The sequence below is a fragment of the Sebastes fasciatus genome, chromosome 14 (assembly GCF_043250625.1).
Source record: "Sebastes fasciatus isolate fSebFas1 chromosome 14, fSebFas1.pri, whole genome shotgun sequence".
Classification (NCBI taxonomy): Eukaryota; Metazoa; Chordata; class Actinopteri; order Perciformes; family Sebastidae; genus Sebastes; species Sebastes fasciatus.
The window spans coordinates 33,104,416-33,125,280 of NC_133808.1; the positions used below are offsets into that span (position 1 = coordinate 33,104,416).

Consider the following 20,865-nt stretch of genomic DNA (forward strand, 5'->3'; position numbering starts at 1 on the left):
TCGCACTTTCCCGCGCATTCGGGGTGCTAGCGGGACGCCGACTGACGCGGCAATGAAACCGGAACTCTAGGGTGGGCAGTGGTGGCCTAAAGGTTAGAGAAGCGAGCTTGAGACCAGAAGGTCGCTGGTTCAATCCCCTGGACCGGGTGGGGAAAGTGAAAAGCAGCTTGCCCCTCCCTCATTACCACCACTGAGGTGCCCTTGAGCAAGGCACTTAACCCCAACCGCTCCAGTGGAGCTGCTCAGTGGCCAGCAGATCAGACTGTAGTTGTACTGGGCAGCTTCCAGGTGTGTAACTGTGTAACTGTGTAACTATGTGATTGTGATCAGGGCGTTCCTGAAAAAGAGAGCATTGCTCTCAGTGAACCTCCCCCTGAATAAATAAAGGTTAAAAAAACTCTGAGTGCAATGACACCTCCCACGAGACTCTACGACGAACGGTTCATGAGTTATGAAAGGGGGCGTGGCCAACGTCTTGGAGCAGACTATGAGTCTATTTGTGCATGTACATGTCCTCAGGACTGGACCCTTATCATGCCTGAAAAATTTGGGGCAGATCGGACTATGTACAGTTGAGTTACAACATGGCGAATGGCTCAAAATGGCCGCCACGTTCAGGTCGTTCAGTGAAAACTCACCATTTTGATAACTTTTCATCCTCAAGGTCGTAAAATGATCCTGACCAAATTTCAAGTCGTTCTGATTAAATCTGTAGGAGGAGGAGTTAAAGTACGCGGACTACTGCGAAAATCGCACATTAAATTGAAAATGGCTGACTTCCTGTTGAGTTTTGGGCATCCCTCAAACTTTCTAGGGGGCGCTAGAGAGCGTCTGATAAGTCTGCCAAGTTTAACATCTCTTTGAGCACGTTAAGGCCTCAAAAAGGCGATTCATTTGGGAGAAAAAGAAAGAGAAGAATACAGTTTCAATAGGGCCTTCGTTGGCCCGGCGTCGTCGGTGCTCAGCCCTAATAAAGACATGCAAACACAGATAGAAATCAAAAACTCACCACACGCATCAACACAAGTAACTGGGCCAGCAATGAGAGATGGGTTGCTGACGGAGCCAACGGTATTCTTGGCGTATACTCTGAACTCGTAAGACTCGTCCTGGCTCAGTCCAGACACGGTGAAGCCGAGCTCAATGATGTTGGTGAAGTTAGCCTTCACCCATCTGTCACTGGGAGCTTCCCTCCTCTCCACGCTGTAGCCGGTAATCTTGCTGCCACCGTCGTACGGAGGCCTCTGCCAGGCCAGCCTGACGGAGTTCTTGGTGACTTCTGTGATATGGACGTTTGCTGGTGGCTCTGTCACATTAACGTGAAAAAGATGAAATTTTTAATGAAACAACAGTCTTAATGTAAGCTCCTATATTATTTAATGCTATGGTGGGGGGGGGGGGGGGGGCAGAGGTCCAAATTAGAAATACTTACCGCAGGCATCAATAGCAAGCACCTCTTCAGAGGTCTTGCTCAGCTTTCCAATACCGGCGGCGTTTTCAGCCGCCACCTTGAATTCGTAGATGAGGCTGGGGCAGATGTTCGTGATTCGCCACTGGTTTCCTGTGATCACCGTCTTATTGACCTTCTGCCAGAGGATGCTGCTCCTCTCCTTCATCTGGAGATGATATCCAATCACAGTGTTTCCACCGTCGTTGACTGGCTCATTCCAGCAGACCGTCAGGCTCTCTCTAGATACGTAGCCCAGCCATGGTGTGGATGGAGGTCCGGGGAAGGCTGGAATGAACCACATTCATGTTAATGTTTATTCAGAAAGACCAAAGTTGTCACACACAACACACACTATTACTTACTGTATGGAAGCTTTATCATGACTGGCTTGCTGTCGATATGGTCGCTGACACCGTAGCGGTTCTCAGCCTTGATCCTGAACTGGTACTCCTCGCCCTTCGTCAGCTTGGTCGCCTTGATTGAGTTTCTGGCAATGCTAGTTGACACCTCTGCCCAGGCAGGAGTGCTGGTTTCACGTTTCAGAACGATGTAGTTGGTGACAGGACTGCCACCATCGTACTCTGGAAGCGCCCATTTCAGATATACCGTGGTCTCTCCGACCTCTCCGACCTCGACCGGACCGATAGGAGGACCGGGTCTGTCCAGCACAACGAAGATGATGAAGATCTTGGTGGTACCTCCCGCATTTGAGGCAGTGACTTCATATTTGCCAGCGTCACTTGCGATGCTTTCATTTAGGGTGATGATTAAACTGTCTGGAGTTGGTTCTGTTAGCAGTCTCTTGGATCCCTTGATGACAACGTTGTTCCTGGACATGGTCACCTTAGGCATGGGCCTGCCGCTGAGAGGGATCTCAAAGGTCAGGTTGGCTCCGGCTCTCACATAAACTGTATTCTTAGGGTAGTTCTTCAGGTCAAACTCTGGAGCCTCTGTTAAAAAATAAGACATCAACGTGATAATTAATGTCATCTTAAAACAAGTACCCCATCAAACAGAATTTTCCCACCAATTCCAAGTATCTTTGAATATACATTTTCATTAAATGGAAATACAGAATTCCCAGTTATAATATGTTATGTACTACCTTTGATCATCTCAATCCGAACAACATAACTAATATTAAAATGTAGTAGTAAAGATATTACCGAGTATTTCCTTGACAAGAACGGGTACGATCATCTCCTTCGGTTCACTGAGTCCGGCGTGGTTCTCGGCTCGAACTCTGAAGTAGTACTCAGCACCCTCCCTCAGGCTCTTGATGGTGTGGTTCATGGTCTTCACATTGGCACACTTCACCCACTTGGTCTGGCTCTTCTCCAGGGCATCGATAAGGTAACCAGTGACTCTGCTGCCGCCATCGTATTCTGGTCTCGTCCAGGCAATCGTAACGCTGTCCTTGGTAACATTCGCAACTCCAAGTTTCATGGGTACACTCGGTACCTCTGCAACAGACAGTAGGACATTTTATGAAGCACATTTCGAAATAAAGGTTGTATAAAAACCAGCTTCAGAGATACTATCAGTTCGTATTTTACCTGTAATCTTTGTTCCAGCCTTGGCCTCCTGAGGGACACCCACTCCATGCTCATTTTCTCCAATAACTCTGAAGTAATACATGGCTCCCTCCTGCAAGTCTTCCACCTTGTATGTCAACGCGTGGCAGTTGCTGGTCACCGACACCCAGGCCTTCTTACTGGCCTCACGTTTTTCAACATGGTAGGCCTTCACTGCATCACCACCGTCATTCTCCGGAGCTTCCCAACTGATGGTTGCAGAATCCCTGGTCACTGCTGAGACTTTGACATTGACAGGAGGTCCAGGAGAGTCGAGCACCTTGACGATCATGGGCAATGTTGCTTTTCCCAACGGTGATTCAATAGTGACGCTGTACTCTCCAGAGTCATTCCTGGTTGACTTCTCAATGGTCAGTGAAGTGCTGGATTCTGTTGATTCGATGGTTCCTCTAACCTTTAGATCAACGCCCTCCCTGGCCCATGTCACCGATGGCACAGGTTTGCCCTTGAATGGTACATTCAGAGTAAATGCTGTGCCATGCTTGGCAATAAGTAATTTACGCAACTCAATGTCAACATCGAACGATGGCTCAGCAGTTCTGTCCGTTGCTGCAGCTCCATCTGAATACAGGCTACGCGAACTGCTGCCAATTTTGTTTATTGCCTTGACACAGAATTCATATTCTGCATCTGTCTTTAGTCCTGTGATTGTGAACTCCAAGCTCTTGGCAAGAGGGATAGCTTCAACCCATCTTGCTAGTTCTTCTGGTGATTCAGGTACCTCCCATTCCTCCTCCTCCTCCTCCTCCTCATATTCTTCCTCTTCTCCCTCAACCTCTGGCTCTGGTTTACGGATGTAGTCTCTGTATTCTACACTGTATCCAAGGATGGGGGCACCACCATCATCTCTCGGTGGTTTCCAGACAACGGACACACTGTCCTTGGTTGAAGTGATGATCTTCGGCTTGGTTGGGCGAGAAGCAACAACGAGAGGATCTGCTGCTCTGAATGTTGCAGATCGTTCACTTGGAGGACTCAGACCGGCGGCGTTTTCAGCACAGACTCTGAAGTCATACTCACAACTCCTGCGCAGTTTGGTTGCCACTGTGGTACATTCAACAACTGGATCTCTGTTCACACGGACCCAGCGCATACCTGTCTTCTCGCGGCGCTCAATCACATATCCAGTGACGGGGCTGCCTCCATCACTGGCTGGCTTGCACCAGGTGAGGGTCATTGAATCTCCAGTTATGGTGGTGACATCAACGTTAGTTGGAGCAGTGGCAAAAGTGTATGGATCTGTAATCTTTACAGCATCACTGTCCAGAGCCTCACCAGATCCATGCTTGTTGACAGCCAAAACCCTGAAGATGTATTCGTTGCCCTTGAGCAGTCCTGTGACTTTGAGGTATTCTTTTTTGATGTCTCCCTTCACCACTGTCCACGCCAAGCGGCTGGTCTCACGCTTCTCAACAATGTAATGTGTGATGTCAGCACCACCGGCCTCCTGAGGAGGACCCCATGACAGAGTGCACGCCTCAGCTGTGAGACCTGTGATCTGCAGAGGTCCTGCTGAGGGTCCTGGCTTATCTAGAATCACACAGTTTATTGGCATGGCAACTGTTCCGCCAATATTCTGTAGAGTCAGGACATACTGTCCAGAATCTCTTCTGATGCTATCCTTCACAATGACAGAAGTGCTGGTATCTGTTGAAACAATCTGGATTCTGGCTCTCAGCTCGATCTCTTTGCCATCCTTGGTCCAGGAAACGACGGGGGCAGGACGTCCTGCCAGGTCAGCATTAATCTTAAGAGTTTCTCCTGCTTTCACACGCAGTGTCTCTCTGAACTTGACATCCATCATGATGCGTGGTGGATCCACATCATCCTTGACAGTGATGGGGCCAGTGTTGTCAGACGGTCCACTGAACAATCCAGCTGCATTCTTAGCAATGATACGGAAGTCATACTGGCTATTCTCTGTAAGGCCTGTCGCTTCATAGTGGGTCTCGGGCACATTGGTGAAGTTGCACCTTGTCCAGCGTCCTTCAGGAAGGTCTCTTCGTTCAATGGTGTAGCCAGAAACCTTGGCTCCGCCATCATACTCTGGTTTAGCCCAAGACAAGGAGACAGATGTTCTGGTAATAGCGGTGACCACAGGTGTGCCTGGAGGATCACATGGATCTCTGGCTGCTACAGGTTCACAGACCTTGCTGCATTTACCGATACCAGCTATATTCTCAGCGTAGACGCGGTATTCATACAACATGCCCTCTTCAATGGCATTGACTTTGTATTCTGTATCTTTAATCATTACTCTGTTCATCTTTGTCCAAAGAATGCTAGTACGCTCCTTCCTCTCCAGATGGTAGCCCGCAACAGGACTACCGCCATCAATGACTGGCTCATTCCAAGTCACCAACATGTAAGACTTGGTGGCCAACTTCACTATAGGCGTGGAAGGAGGTCCAGGTTGTTTGAAGGTATACTGAGCAGTGATTCCAGGTGAATCCACATATGTGCTCTTTCCATAACGGTTGACTGCATAGATGCGGAACTGGTACTCTGCTCCATGTGTCAGGCGGCCAGCCTTGAAAGATGTTCTGGCGACATTACCTCCTACCATCTGCCATTCTTGTGTGTTTGTGTCTCTCTTCTCCACAATATAGTTACTGATGGAGCAGCCACCATCATAATCTGGTGGAGACCAGGACAGTGTGATGCTGTCTGATGTCACAGAATCCACCTTAACACCTTTAGGTGGACCTGGTTTATCAAGTACAACAACTCCAATATCTGCAGTGACAGTTCCTGCTGTGTTTGCCAGGGTCACCTCAAACTTGCCAACATGTTCTCTGTTAGCCTCTTTGATGATGATTTTGGATGAGGTTAAGGTGTTTAAGATGGTAACGGATGATGTTTGCTTCAAAGGAAGGCCATCCTTCTTCCAGGATACAACAGGCTTTGGTCTGCCTCTTACTGGAACCTCAAGAGTGAGGTCTTTTCCAGCCTTCACACTGTATGTGGTGAACAGTAAGTTGACAGATGGTTCAATTTCCACATCCTTTGCAACCACGGGCAAGCCGAGATCCTTTGGCTCACTCTTTCCCTTCTCATTGATTGCAATGACTCTGAATAAATAGGCTTCATTAGGAGTCAGATTAGGAATAGTTGCTTCAGTCACCTTGACTGTGCAAGCTGCGCCCCATTTATCTCCACTCTTAGGCCTAAATTCTACGTTGTAACACATGACTTTGCTTCCACCATCATGAGCAGGTTTGTCCCATGCCAGTGACACGCTGGTCTTTGTCAAATCTACGAGCCGAACCTTGTTTGGTGGCTGCGGCACCTCAGACACTTTGACCTCTTTGGTTTCAACCATCTGTCCTTGGCCATATTCATTAACAGCACACACTCTGAAGTAGAAAATGCCTCCCTCGGGCAGCTCTTCAATCTTGAATGAGTTGGCCAGGCAGTTGCTGGTGACGGTAGTATAAGCCTTCCTGACAGACTCTCTCTTCTCTACAATGTAGTTTGTGATTTTCGCACCACCGTCAGTGAGTGGTGTATCCCAGGCGAGGGTCACTGAATCCTTCTTGAGCTCCTTCACAGAAAACTTTTGTGGTGCACTTGGTGTATCCAAAATTCTCACTGCAATAACAGCAGATTTTTCACCACTGCTGTTCTCCAGCGTTAGCGAGTATTTGCCACTGTCAAAGCGGTTAACATTGTCAATGACAAGCATGGTGTATGAACTGGTGGTGTCAATCGCAACACGCTCTGTGAGAGTACCCTCAATCTTCTCCCATTTCACAGCTGGTTCAGGCCTTCCTCTGATGGTGACAAACAGACGCAGAGATCCACCTGCGCGGACAGATACCACCTTTCTGAGATCGGCATCCAGCTCAATCTCTGGTGCTTCTACCCTGTCAGAAGTAACCACGGTGCTGTGGACGTTAGCGGCCTCCCCCACTCCCTCAGAGTTGATGGCACAGACACGGAACTGGTACTCTCCACCCTCCTTCAGGTCTGTGATAGTGAGTTTAGTGGCTTGTGTGCCGGTGGGTGGAGTACACATAGTCCATTCTTTTTCAACTGGTGCCACTACTGCTGGTGCTACTTCGGCCTCCTCTGTTGATTCGGGCACTGGTGTATACTCCCTCATTTCAACGATGTAGCCCTTTATGTAGGCACCACCATCAAACTCAGGTTTGCGCCAGGACAGAGACACGGTAGACTTTGTGTAGTCGGTCACCTTAGGATGGTGTGGAGGTCCAGGTGGTGTTGTGGAATCACATGCCCTGGTGAGCAGGGACAGTTCACTGAGGTCTCCCATTCCAGCCTCATTCTCAGCAGCAACACGGAACTCATAGAAGTGGTTTGTCATCAGACCGGTGACCTTGAAGTGGTTGTCAGTCAGCTTTTCTCTGTTGCATTTCGTCCACCTAACACTATCTTTGTCACGTTTTTCAAGGTGGTAGCCTTCGATGTCAGCTCCACCAGTCTGTTCTGGAGCAGTCCATGACAGGACCATAGAGTCCTTTGTGATCTGACTTGCTTCTGGAGTTCCAGGAGCACTAGGTGGCTTGTAAGGATTGCGTGCAATGACGGCTTCACTCTCGAGAAGATCGCCAGCACCGTATTTGTTGACTGCCCTGACTCTGAAAATGTATTCATTTCCAGGAAGCAAACTTGTTAGTTTATAGAAGAGACCCTTGACATTTGGTGCAGCCACTGTCCAGGACAACCTGCTGGTCTCTCTCTTCTCCAAGATATAGTGAGTGATGCTAGCCCCACCATCTAGAGCTGGTTCAGACCAGGCAAGGATGCACCTGTCAGCCATGATTCCTGTCATCTTCATGGGTCCAACGGGTGGACCTGGTTTATCAAGGACTTTGACAGTGATAGGGAAGGTTTTTGTACCACCCGGATTTTTGAGAACGAGATCATAGTGGCCAGCATCAAGCTTGGTTACATCCTTGATGTTAATGGCTGCACGTTTCTGTGTAGTTCTCACTTCAATACGCAGGGCTTTGTCCATTTCCTTGCCCTCTTTTAGCCAGACAACATCAGGAATTGGTTTCCCATGGATGTCTGCATCAAGAAGCAAGTGTTCTCCAGCATTGACAACAATAACATCCTTGTATTTGGGATCCATTGAGGCCCTTGGTGGTTCAATCTCATCAGTAGCAGTAATAGGTCCAGAGCTGTCAGAAGGCTCGCTGAAGACTCCGGCTGCATTTCTTGCAATGACTCTGAATTCATATTGCTCATTCTCCGTCAGGCCAGTGACGGTATACTCAGTCTCAACTACATTTGTGAAATTAGCTCTTACCCAGCGCTTATCAGCGGAGGCAAGATCTTTCCTTTCCACGATATATCCGTTCACTTTGCTGCCACCATCATACTGAGGCTTGGTCCACTGAATCTTGATCAAGGTCTTAGAGATAGACACAGCTTCAGGAGCACCTGGAGGATCACACGGGTCACGCGCAACAAAGGACTCAGACGCTTTACTGCATCTGCCAATGCCAACAATATTTTCAGCATAGACTCTGAATTCATATCCAATACCCTCCTCCAGATTGCAGATCTTGAACTCGGTATCGGTGATAAGAGTCTTGTTCAGTTTGTTCCACATGATACTGCTTCTCTCCTTGCTTTCTAAATGGTACCCAATGACTGTACTTCCACCATCAATGACTGGCTCATTCCATTCAATGGTCATCATTTCCTTCGTTGCATATTTGACATGTGGTGTTCCTGGAGGCCCGGGTGGTTTGTATGGATATTGAACAGTGATGGACTTGGAGTCCAGAGATGCACCCTTTCCATATCTGTTTTCAGCTATGATTCTGAACTGGTATTCTGCACCAGTCTTCAGCTTGGTGACCTTGAGAGCTGTTCTAGCAAGTTGTGTGGTGACTGCCTGCCATGTTTGAGTTGTGGTGTCTCTCTTCTCAACTATATAGTTCTTTACCTGGCATCCACCCATGTACTCCGGGGGCTCCCAGGAGAGATGAACAAAGGTGTTGCTCACTTCGACAACCTTGAGTGGACCTTTTGGTGGACCGGGCTTGTCAAGGACAATGACAGCCACTTCCTCTGTGATTGTGCTGGCATTATTGGTTGCTGTGATGGAATATTTGCCAAAGTCCTCCTTGCATGCCTCAGTAATTTTAAGTCCAGTTGTTGTTTTAGTGCATATCGCATTGATTCTGGATGTTATCTTCAAAGGCTGACCGTCCTGGGTCCAGGTGACTTTAGGTTTGGGCCTGCCAAGCACAGGGAACTCCAACCTCAAGTCTTTTCCAGCTAATACACTGTAGGTGTTGAATTGCATCTTAATGCTTGGCTCAATGGCTATGTCGCTGGCAACAATGGGCGCAGCAAGCGCATTTGGCTCACTCTTTCCCTTCTCATTGTAAGCAATGATACGGAATAGGTATTCTTCTCCTGCTGTGAGGCCTGTGGCAGTGCCATCGCACGTCTTTGTATTTGTTGCAACGCCCCACTTATCTGCACCTTTGGGTTGCATCTCAATTAGGTAGCCACCAATTCTACTGCCTCCATCATGCTCAGGTTTCTCCCAGGCCAGGGAGACAGTGGCTTTGGTGACATCGGTGACGGAGATTTTTCCAACAGGCAGCGGTACCTCGGAGGCCTTGGAAGCCGTCTTTGTTTCAACGGCCTGACCGATTCCATAATCATTCTCAGCCATGACTCTGAAGTAGTACATAGCACCTTCAATCAAGTTCTCAACTTTGAATGTTGTCTTGGTGCATTTTGTGGACACATTAGCATACGTCTTTCTGGTTGATTCACGCTTGTCAATGACGTAGTTCTTGATTTTGGAACCTCCGTCAATCAGCGGGGCATCCCATACAAGAGTGACCGAGTCCTTTTTGACTTCTTTAACCACAAGCTTCAGAGGGGCACTAGGTGTGTCCAGGACTTTAACAGCAACAAACTCAGACACAGACCCGCTGCTGTTTGTCAGGGTCAACGTGTATTTTCCCGAGTCACTCCTGTCACATGAGTCAATGGACAACTGTGTGAAGTTGAGAGCTTTCTCGACCACCGCTTTTTCAGTCACATCTCCCTCATCCTTAGTCCACTTAATCTCAGGTGTTGGCCTACCCTTGAACGGGATATGGATTCTAACAGATCCACCAGCTTTCAAAGTGATGCCCTTCCTCAGATCAGAGTGGAGTTGGATCTCTGGTGGTTCCAACCTTTCCTCTGGCTTAGCTGTTCCAGAGAGAGCTGCCGGCTCACCAACTCCCAGTTTGTTCAGAGCACACACCTGTATCTTGTACTCCTGACCCTCAGTAAGTTTGGTAATTTCATATTTGTTGACACGCAGGCCAGTGGGGGGAGTAACCATGGTCCAGTCCTCCTCTTCAGCCTTGCAGACTTCAACAATGTATCCTTGAATGGCGCTGCCACCGTCAGACAGAGGCTTACCCCACGCCACCGTAATAGAAGTCTTTGTGGAGTCACTCACGTTCACATATGCCGGGGCACCAGGTTTGTACGTGGGATCCCTGGCCTTGAAGTATGAACTTGGAAGGCTTGGCTCTCCTGCTCCAACTACATTCTCAGCAGTCACTCTGAATTCATATTCATGGCCGGTGGTTAGGCTCGTAGCTCTAAAGGATAGATCGGTGACTTTCTGTCTGTTGCATCTGGTCCATTTTATTCCATTTCTGTCCTTCTTTTCAAGGATGTAATTGGTAATCTCACTGCCGCCGTCAGTCTCCGGGGCAGACCAAGTGACGGTCATGCCGTCGTGAGCAATGTTGGACACATCCTCAATATGCGATGGACCAGGAGGAACAAATGGAGTCTTCATGACCACTCCGCTAGACTCCAGTGGCTCACTGACACCGTAACTGTTGACTGCCGTGACGCGGAACATGTACTCATTGCCTTCCAGTAACTTGGTGACTTTGTAGCATGTGTTTTCACAGCTGTTGGAAACAATGGTCCAAGCTAGACGGCTGGTCTCTCTTCTCTCGATCAGGTAGTGTTTAATAGGATTACCTCCGTCATGTAGGGGGGCCTGCCATACCAGTGTGCATCTATCTTCAGCTACTCCTGCGATGTGGAGGGGTCCTTGACATGGGCTAGGCCTGTCCAGGACCACGACATTGAATGGAACAGTTTCACTGCCGGCCTGATTTGACAGCTGGAGTGTGTAAACTCCACCATCAATTCTAACAGAGTCCTTAATGACAATCATTGCGTGATTTTCTGTGTTCTTTATCTCGAGTCTGAGCGTATTCTCGACTGGTTTTTCATCCTTGAACCACTGGATCGTAGGGAGCGGCTTGCCACGGACGTCGGCGTCAAGCTTGAAGGTCTCTCTGGCATTGATGATAATAGTCTTGGTGAATGCGGGGTCAATGGAGAATTTGGGTGCCTCCAACTCATCACTTACAGTGATTGGTCCACTGTTGTAGGATGGCTTACTGATGGTGCCGACAGCATTTTTAGCAATGACTCTAAAGTCATACTGTGCGTTTTCAGTCAGACCGGTGACGGTGAACTGGGTCTCGATCACATTAGTGAAGTTGGCCCTGCCCCACCTGCCCTCTGGCAGATCACGCTTCTCCACAGTATAGCCGGTTATATTACTGCCGCCATCATACTCTGGTTTAGTCCACTGGATGATGATGGTATCTTTGGTCACATGGATGGCCTCTGGTGTGCCAGGAGGATCACAGGGGTCACGGGCGACACAGCCCTCTGAGACCTTACTGCATCTGCCAATGCCAACTATATTTTCAGCATAAACCCTGTATTCATACTCGATACCCTCCTCCAAGGGGTGACTCTTGAAAATAGGCTCGTGGATAAGTGTCTTGTTGATCTTGACCCAGAGAATACTATTCCTCTCTTTCCTTTCAATATGGTAGCCGAGGACAGAACTGCCTCCATCTGCGACGGGCTCGTGCCACTCAACCACCTGGTGATCCCTCGAGAGAGAAGAGATGAATGGAGTTCCTGGTGGGCCTGGTTCTCTGTATGGGTACTGAGCGACCACGGAAGATGAATCCAGACCGTGACTCTTGCCGTAGCGGTTCTGAGCAATGATCCTGAACTGGTACTCAGATCCAGTCTTCAGTCGAGGCACTTTGATGGTGGTTCTGGCATAGTTGATGCTAACATTTTCCCACGTTGTTGTAGTAGTATCTCTCTTCTGTACAACGTAGTTTGAAATCTGGCAACCGCCATTGTGCTTTGGTGGATCCCATGAAAAAGTGACACTCTGTGTTGTGATCTCATCGAACCTCACGGGGCCGGATGGAGGGCCAGGCTTGTCAAGTACAACGATTTCAACTGATGTGTCTTTCTTTCCGGCTGAGTTAGCGACATTTATACCGTACATGCCACCATCATCACCTGCTGCCTCCTTAATGCTCAGCGTTGTGTGTGTTGCTGTGTTGTGAATGTTGACTCTGGTAGTGAACTTCATAGCATCTCCATCTTTAGTCCATGAGACTTTTGGTTTAGGTCGTCCAAAGAAGGGAATGTCAATGTTCAGGTCTTTGCCCACTTTGACACTGTAGCTGCTGAATGCTGGTCGAATATCTGGCTCAAAGACTAAGTCCTTGGTCATCACTGGACCAGCAAGGACTTTGGAGTCACTCTTTCCCTTATCATTGATTGCTGTAACTCTAAACACATACTCCTCTCCTGGGTTCAGTTTGGTGACAGTAGCCTCCATTGTCTTAAATGTGTTAACAGGGGACCACTTGTCCTGGCCCTTAAGTTGCACCTCGAGTAGGTACTGCGTTATTCTGCTACCACCATCGTACTCCGGCTTCTCCCAGGCTAAAGAGATGCTTGTTTTGGTTTGATCTGTAACACTCAAGCTCTTTGGACACTGGGGTACCTCTGAGACCTTAAGAGGATTGGCAGTCGCTGCTGGCAAGCCAACTCCATGTGCATTCTCAGCAAGGACTCGGAAGTAGTAACTACAACCCTCCTGGAGTGGCTCAATCCTCCATGAAAGATGATGACAATTTGTTTTAACGGCTGCATATGTTTTGCGTGTGCTTTCTCTCTTTTCAATGATGTAGTTCTTGATCTTGGACCCACCGTCCAACAGAGGTGGCTCCCATGCCAGTGTCACGGACTGGTTTGTAATTTCTTTCACTTTCAAGTTAACAGGAGCACTAGGTGTGTCGAGAACACGAACAACAACGAAGGCAGATTTGGTTCCACTGGTGTTCTCTGCGGTGATGGTGTATTTACCGCTGTCATTTCTGCTCATCTTGTCAATCACAAGGGACGAGAAACTGCTGGTCGACTCGACCTGAGCCGTCTCTTTAAGTGCAGCTTCATCTTTGTCCCACTTGATGGTAGGAGTGGGCCTTCCTTTGATAGGAATAAACAGTCTGAGGGAAGCTCCAGCTTTAATGGTCACAATCTTTCTCAGTTCTGCGTCAATGTCGAGGTCAGGCTCTTCTGTCCTGTCCTGGGCAACAACAGCTCCAGAGACATCAGCATGCTCACCAACTCCAACTTTGTTGATAGCACATACTCTAAACTTGTACGCCTGGTTTTCCTTCAGGTTTGCAACTTCAAACTTGGTCTTCTTGACACCTGTTGGTGGTGTGCACATTGTCCATTCCTCAGCAGGGGCTTCTGTGGCAGCCGGGGCTTCAGCAGGGGCCTCAGCCGGCATCGTGGTAAAGCAGCACTCAACAACGTATCCCTGAATCTCACAGCCTCCATCACAGACGGGCTTGCCCCACGACAGGAATACTGATGTTCTAGTTGTGTCAGTTACTCTTGGATTGTTTGGCGGGCCAGGGCTGAAGACGGGATCAAGAGCTTTGTGGAATACAGTCGGGGAGCTTGGCTCACCAACACCTACAGCATTCTCAGCTACAACTCGGAATTCGTAACTATGGCTCTCCATGAGTCCAGTGACCTTGAAAGTCAAGTCAGTGACTGTTTTCCTGTTGCATCTGGTCCATCTCACACCTTCTTTATCATGTTTCTCAATTATGTATGCAGTGATAGGACTACCTCCATCTTCAGAAGGAGCCTCCCAGGTGAGCACCATTGAATCCTTTTTAATATCTGAAACTTCCAAGCTCTTGGGTGTTCCAGGGACCGCAAATGGATCTTTCATTATGGCGGCAGCAGACTCAAGTGGTGCACTGACTCCGTATTGGTTGACAGCATGGACTCTGAAGATGTACTCATTTCCTTCCAGGAGCTTAGTGACCTTCAAGCAAGTCTTCTCCACGTTTGAGTCAACAACAGTCCAGACTAGCCTGCTTGTCTCTCTCCTCTTTACAATGTAGTGAGAGATCTTGCTGCCGCCATCTTGTAGTGGTGCTTTCCATGCAAGGCAGCACCGATCTTTGGTTATTCCTGTGACAACAAGAGGTCCTTGTGGTTCTCCGGGTTTATCTAGAACAACGACATTGACCTTTACGGCCTTTTCTCCTCCTGGATTTACCAGCAGCAGAGTGTATTGTCCTCCATCGGAAAGTTTAGCTTCCTTGATAGATATGTAAGCTTTGGTGGGCGTGTCCTTAATTTCTCTATGAATAGTGTTGCCCAGTTCCTGCTCTCCCTTCATCCAGCGGATAGAGGGCAATGGTTTGCCATGAACATCTGCATCAATCTTGAAGTTGTCTCCAGCATTAACCACAACAGTCTGTGTGTACTCTGGGTCGATGCTGACGCGTGGCGGTTCAATTTCATCCCTGGCAGTGATAGGACCGGTGCTGTAAGAGGGCATACTGAAAACACCAGCAGCATTTCTGGCAATGACACGGAACTCGTATTGGTTGTCCTGTACGAGTCCGGTTGCAACATACTCCGTCTCAATTATGTTGGTGAAGTTAGCCTTCAGCCAACGACCTTCAGGAAGCTCCTTCTTTTCCACAATGTAGCCTGTAACCTTCGCACCGCCATCATATTCAGGCTTGGTCCAAACAATAGTCACTGAGTCCTTAGTGATCTTTGTTGCCTCTGGGGTGCCAGGGGGATCACAGGGATCTCTAGCAACACGTCCCTCAGACACTTTGCTCACTCTGCCTATTCCAACAATGTTTTCTGCATAAACTCTGTATTCATACTCCAGTCCTGGTTCCAGATCATTGGTCTTGAAGGTTTGGTCAGTTATAAGAGACTTGTTAAGTTTTACCCAAAGAATGCTGTTTCTCTCTTTGCGCTCAAGATGGTAGCCCAAGATAGTGCATCCGCCATCAATCACAGGTTCATTCCAGGCCACCACCATGCTGTCCTTGGAGCAGACTGCAATGGATGGTGTTCCTGGGGGTCCTGGGAGCTTGTATGGGTATTGAGCCACAATACACTCTGAGAGAAGAGCTGGGCCTTTTCCATATCTGTTTTCTGCTGTGATCCTAAACTGATACTCAGAGCCAGTCTTCAACCTGCCTGCCTTGATTTTGGTTCTTGCAAGGTTCGGAGATACAACCATCCAGGTAGTTGTGGATGTGTCTCTCTTTTCCACAATATAGTGTTTGATGGAGCAACCACCGACATATTCTGGTTTGTTCCAGGAGATGGTTACACGGTCAGAAGTGACCTCCTCCACCTTAACTGGACCACCCGGCTGGCCGGGTTTGTCTAGCACAACAATGCCAATGTCTGCTGTTGTCTCTCCTGCTGTGTTGCTTAAAGTAATACGGTACTGTCCGACGTCATCTCTAGTAGCCTCTTTTATGTTGAGGTGCAGCATTGTGTCTGTTTCATCAAAGTTGACTCTGGTAGTTCTCTTCAGAGGCTGCCCATCTTTCACCCAGGAAATGGCTGCTTTGGGACGTGCAACGTATGGAACCTGTACCGTCAGGTCTTCTCCTGCCAACACACTGAATGTGTTGAACAACATTTTGGCAACAGGTGCAATCACAAGATCTTTAACGATCACAGGCACGCCGATTTGACGTGGGTCGCTTGCTCCCTTCTCATTTTTTGCTGATACACGGAACATGTATTCTTCACCTGCATTTAGTCCAGTAATAGTAGCTTCTGTTTCCTGTACAATCACAGCCTGGGTCCACTTATCAACACCTTTGGGCTGGATCTCAACAACATAACAGCCGATTCTGCTGCCGCCGTCATGCGCCGGCTTCTCCCAAGAGAGGGTGACGCTGCTCTTGGTAACATCCTTAAGAGTGATTTTGCCAGGTGGCTGTGGTTTCTCAGACACTTTAACTGATTCACCAGACTCAATGGGCAGGCCAATGCCATATTCATTCTCAGCCAAAACTCTGAAATAATAGTTGCATCCTTCCAAGAGCTGGTCTACTGTGAAGGTGGTGTGATGGCAGATAGCACTGACTGTAGCATACGCTTTCCTTGTGGACTCACGTTTTTCAACAATGTAGTTCTTGATCTTAACTCCTCCATCATTCGCTGGTGGCTCCCAAGTCAAAGTGACGGCTTCCTTTGTCACAGCAGTAATCTTGAGATTCTGTGGAGCGCTGGGTGTATCGAGCACCCTGACCTGGACTGTAACTGTCTTGGAGCCAGAGTTGTTTTCAACTGTAAGATTATACTTTCCACTGTCAAATCTGTTGACATTTCCAATGACAAGTGACGTGTATGATGTCGTGCTGTCAATAGTTGCCCTCTCAACACGCTCACCGTCTCCTTTGGTCCATTTAGCCTGAGGAGCTGGTCTGCCTCTGATAGGCACAAACAGCCTGAGTGAGCAGCAAGCTCTGAGACTGACGACCTTGCGGAGCTCAGCGTCCAAATCAATCTCAGGTGGGAGGAGCCTGTCCTCTGCCTTAGCGTTGCCAGGTACAGATGCTGCCTCTCCAACTCCTTCACCGTTGACAGCAGAGATGTTAATCTTGTATTCCTGGTTCTCCTTCAGGTTAATGATGGTGAACGAAGTGGCGCGGAGTCCTTCTTTGGGTGTCACAATGGTCCATTCCTCCTCTTCCTCCTTTGCAGATAGGATGCAGGTCTCCACAATGTAGCCGGTGACGTCCGAGCCACCGTCATACACAGGTTTGTTCCAGGCGACAGTAACTGAGGACTTGGTTGTGTCCAAGACTCTGGGGTTGCATGGGGCCCCTGGTTTGTACAGTGCATCAGTGGCCCTGTAGAATGGACTTGAGGCACTTGGTGCACTCACTCCAGCAGCATTCTCAGCAACTATTTTGAATTTATAGTCATGTCCATCAATAAGGCCTGTTGCCTTGAACTGTAGATCTTTGACCTTCCTCTTGTTGCATTTGACCCAGCGTAGGCCTATTCTGTCTTTCTTTGAAATATTGTAGTTGGTGATGGGAGTTCCACCGTCGCTCACAGGCGCTTGCCACATAACAACCATTGAATCTTTAGTGATAGCCGTCACCTCAGGATTCCCTGGAGGATCTGGAATCACATATGGGTTGTCTGCAATAGTGGGTTCTGAATCAAGAGACTCACCAAGTCCATATTTGTTTAGTGCCATAACTCTGAAGATGTATTCATTTCCTTTGAGCAGCTTTGTCACCTTGAATTGTGTAATTTGTAGGTCTGAAACCACATTGGTCCAAACAAGTCTGCTTGACTCACGCTTCTCAATCACGTATCCTTCGATCTTGGCACCTCCATCATCTGCAGGTGGAGCCCAGGTGAGTAAACAGCTGTCAGCGTTGACATCAGACACGTCAAGAGGTCCAACTGGTGGTCCAGGTCTGTCGAGCACTTTAACATTAAAGATGTGCTTAGCAAATCCACCAACGTTAGTGGCAGTCAAAACAAATTCTCCTCCATCTGGTCTGACAGATTCCTTGTTGGTCAGAAGAGTTGTCAGTTCTGTGAACTTTACGTCCAGTTTCATCGTGTTCTCAACCTCTTTTCCGTTCTTGGTCCACACCATCGACGGGGTTGGTTGACCAGCGATGTCAGCATCAAGCTTGAAGGACTCTCCTGCCTTCACGAGAACAACATCCTTAAAGATGGCATCAACCATAATGCGTGGCTCAATAATGTCATCTTTGCAGGTAATCGGGTCTGACGGATCAGAGGGCACGCTCACTGAACCTGCTGAGTTTCTGGCTATAACACGGAACTCATAGGAGGCATCTTGAGTCAGTCCGCTGACAGTGAACACCGTCTCCGTGATGTTGGTGAAGTTGGCTCTCATCCAGCGGCCAGCAGGCAGTTCTTTCTTCTCCACTACATAGCCAGTGATTTTGAAACCACCATCGTACTCAGGCTTTTCCCACTGAATGGTGATGACATTCTTGTTGACAAATATTGGCATAGGCTGACCTGGTGGGTCTACAGGGTCCAAGGCCAGTATTGGTTCTGAGGCCTTGCTAGGCTTACCAATTCCAGCCATGTTTTCAGCCATGACACGGAACTCGTAGGCAGCTCCATCTTCAAGCCCGGTGGATTTATAGAGGTTTCCTTTCACGAGACTCTTGCTAATCTTGTTCCACATGATGCTGCTTCTTTCTTTCCTCTCCAAATGATAACCAATGACTTCATTTCCACCATCAACGACAGGCTCATTCCAGCCAACTGTTATTGAGTCCTTGGTAAATGCAACAACACCTGGAGTACCAGGAGGTCCGGGGACTTTGAATGGATAGGCAGCCACCACTGAGGAGGAGGTGATGGGAGGTCCAACACCATATCTGTTCTTAGCCTTTACTCTGAACTGGTACTCTGAACCAGTGGTTAAGCGAATGGCTTTGAACACGGTACGGATGACAGTGGAAGACAGCTCTGTCCATGTTTGGGAAGTGGTGTCTCTGATCTCAACCACATAATTGTTGATTGGAACACCTCCGTCATTCTCAGGAGTGTCCCATGCAAAAACGCAATAGGTACGAGATATCTCCACGATGTTAACTGGCCCCTTGGGTGGCCCAGGTACATCATGCACTTTGACGAGGATGTTGTCCGTCACAGAACCAACAATGTTCTTTCCCGTCATAGTGTACACACCGCTGTCAGCTCTGGTGCATTCGCCGACGCTGAGGATAACGGTGGCAGCAGTAGTTTCCACATTGGTTCTCTGTGTGAGCTTCAGGGCTGCACCATCCTTTTGCCAAGAGATAGTTGGTCTAGGACGTCCCATGACTGGAATTTCCACCTTGATGTCATCTCCTGCCTTGGCAATAACAGTCTTCTGACATACACCTCGGAGGTCAAACTCCGGCAGGGAAGTAGAATCCCTGACAACGATGGGTTTGCTGTCACGTGGACCGCTTCTACCCGAGCTGTTGACAGCCATGACGCGGAAAATGTATTCCTCAGTCTCATTAAGATTCTTCACCGTGAAGTCCAGGGTCTTGACTGCTGTCACATGTGCCCACTGATCAGTTCCCCTCTTCTGGGCTTCAAGGACATATCCCGTAATTCTGCTTCCACCATCGTGCCTGGGTTTGGTCCAAGCCAGGCTCACAGAGTTCTTGGTGATATCAGTAGGAATAATACTCTCTGGAGGAGTTGGTGCCTGCGATGCACGAATTGGATCAGTAGTTTCCACCGCCTCACCGATGCCGTACTCATTCTCGGCAGACACTCTGAAGTAGTACTCGCAGCCTTCACCGAGGTCACCGATCCTGACGGAGGTGGTCGGGCAATTAGTAACAGCGGTAGTAAAAGCCTTGCGTGTTGATTCTCTCTTCTCAATTATGTAGTTGGTGATCTTGGCGCCACCATCGATGAGAGGCATCTCCCACTTAAGACTAATGCTCTCCTTGTCGATCCTGACTGGTTTTAGGTTAAGTGGAGGTCCGGGTGAATCCAGAACTCTCACGTTTATAGCGGCACTCTTCTTTCCAGCTGAGTTTTCGAGGGTAAGCTCATATTTACCCACATCAATCCTTGAACTCTCGGGGATGATCAGCATTGTGAATGACTCGGTGCTGTCAATGACTGCGCGTGGGACAGGACCACCTTCCTTCGTCCAGGTGACAGTAGGCGTAGGACGTCCCTTGATTGGCACAAAGAGGCGAATGGAGCAGCCGGCCCTAACGACGAGGGTTCTTCTCAGCTCAAGGTCCAGCTCTAAACCAGGTTCAGCTGCACGCTCCACAATCTCAATCAGTTCCTTAGTTTCAGCCGGTTCACCTGCTCCCTTACCGTTCACCGCGCTAATTCTGAAGAAGTATTTTGCACCAGTTTCCAGCCCGGGAACAACAAACTCTGTGATCCTAAGTGGATATGAAGGGGTGTCCTTAACCCATTCTTCTGTTCCTTCCTTCTTGTGCTCAATCACGTATCCGGTGACTTCAAGTCCACCGTTATCAAGAGGTTTTCCCCAGTTCAGAGTGGCGGTGGTCTTGGTTGTGTCTGTGACTCTTGGATTGATTGGAGGTCCAGGCACATCTGTCAAACATAAAATAAGTGGTTAGTGTCTTTTATAACTAAATATAGCACTCTATAAATGGATTAATTACGGTGGCCGTTTGCTTTTCACAGCTGAAAAAAACGTCTTTTTACTTACAGGCAACAACTATTGTTCTGACAGGCATCGACGGTTCACTTGGTTCTCCAAAGCCAGCTCTGTTCTCGGCAAGGACACGGAACTCGTACTCGATGTCCTCGGTGAGACCGGTGACTTCGTAGCTGAGCTCGGCTACGGATTTCTTGGACGCCCTGACCCATCTCATCCCCTTTTTCTCCTTCTTCTCAACACAGTAACCTATGATGTCACTTCCTCCGTCCTCAGCTGGTCTCCTCCAGGTCACAGTGGCTGAATGTCCATCGACTTTCTCCACCTCCGGTTTAGATGGTGGACCGGGAGGACCTACACACATAGACAAAAGAAACACATTCATGGATCTGTATTCTTCTCCCAGAGACATTTCTTCTTTAAAGAAATTAAGCACAAATGTAGGATGTAAGAGGACTTAAGGAACATGAACTAAC

The 20,865-nt window shown here is 48.4% G+C and overlaps 2 protein-coding genes across 2 annotated transcripts in view; one reads left to right on the forward strand and one right to left on the reverse strand.

The window, feature by feature from the left end:
• LOC141781996 (bone morphogenetic protein receptor type-2-like) overlaps positions 1-20,865 on the forward strand; it is a 119,185-nt gene that overhangs the window by 53,938 nt on the left and 44,382 nt on the right. The window lies entirely within an intron of this gene.
• The window catches only part of ttn.1 (titin, tandem duplicate 1), a 227,197-nt gene that overhangs the window by 28,070 nt on the left and 178,262 nt on the right, over positions 1-20,865 (reverse strand). Inside the window, exons 172-177 of the mRNA XM_074658001.1 lie at positions 20,441-20,743; positions 3,007-20,322; positions 2,617-2,913; positions 1,813-2,400; positions 1,433-1,735; positions 1,010-1,306 (exon numbers count right to left, since the gene is read on the reverse strand). Of these exons, the coding sequence (XP_074514102.1) occupies positions 1,010-1,306; positions 1,433-1,735; positions 1,813-2,400; positions 2,617-2,913; positions 3,007-20,322; positions 20,441-20,743 (19,104 nt within the window). The remainder of the gene's footprint in view (positions 1-1,009; positions 1,307-1,432; positions 1,736-1,812; positions 2,401-2,616; positions 2,914-3,006; positions 20,323-20,440; positions 20,744-20,865) is intronic.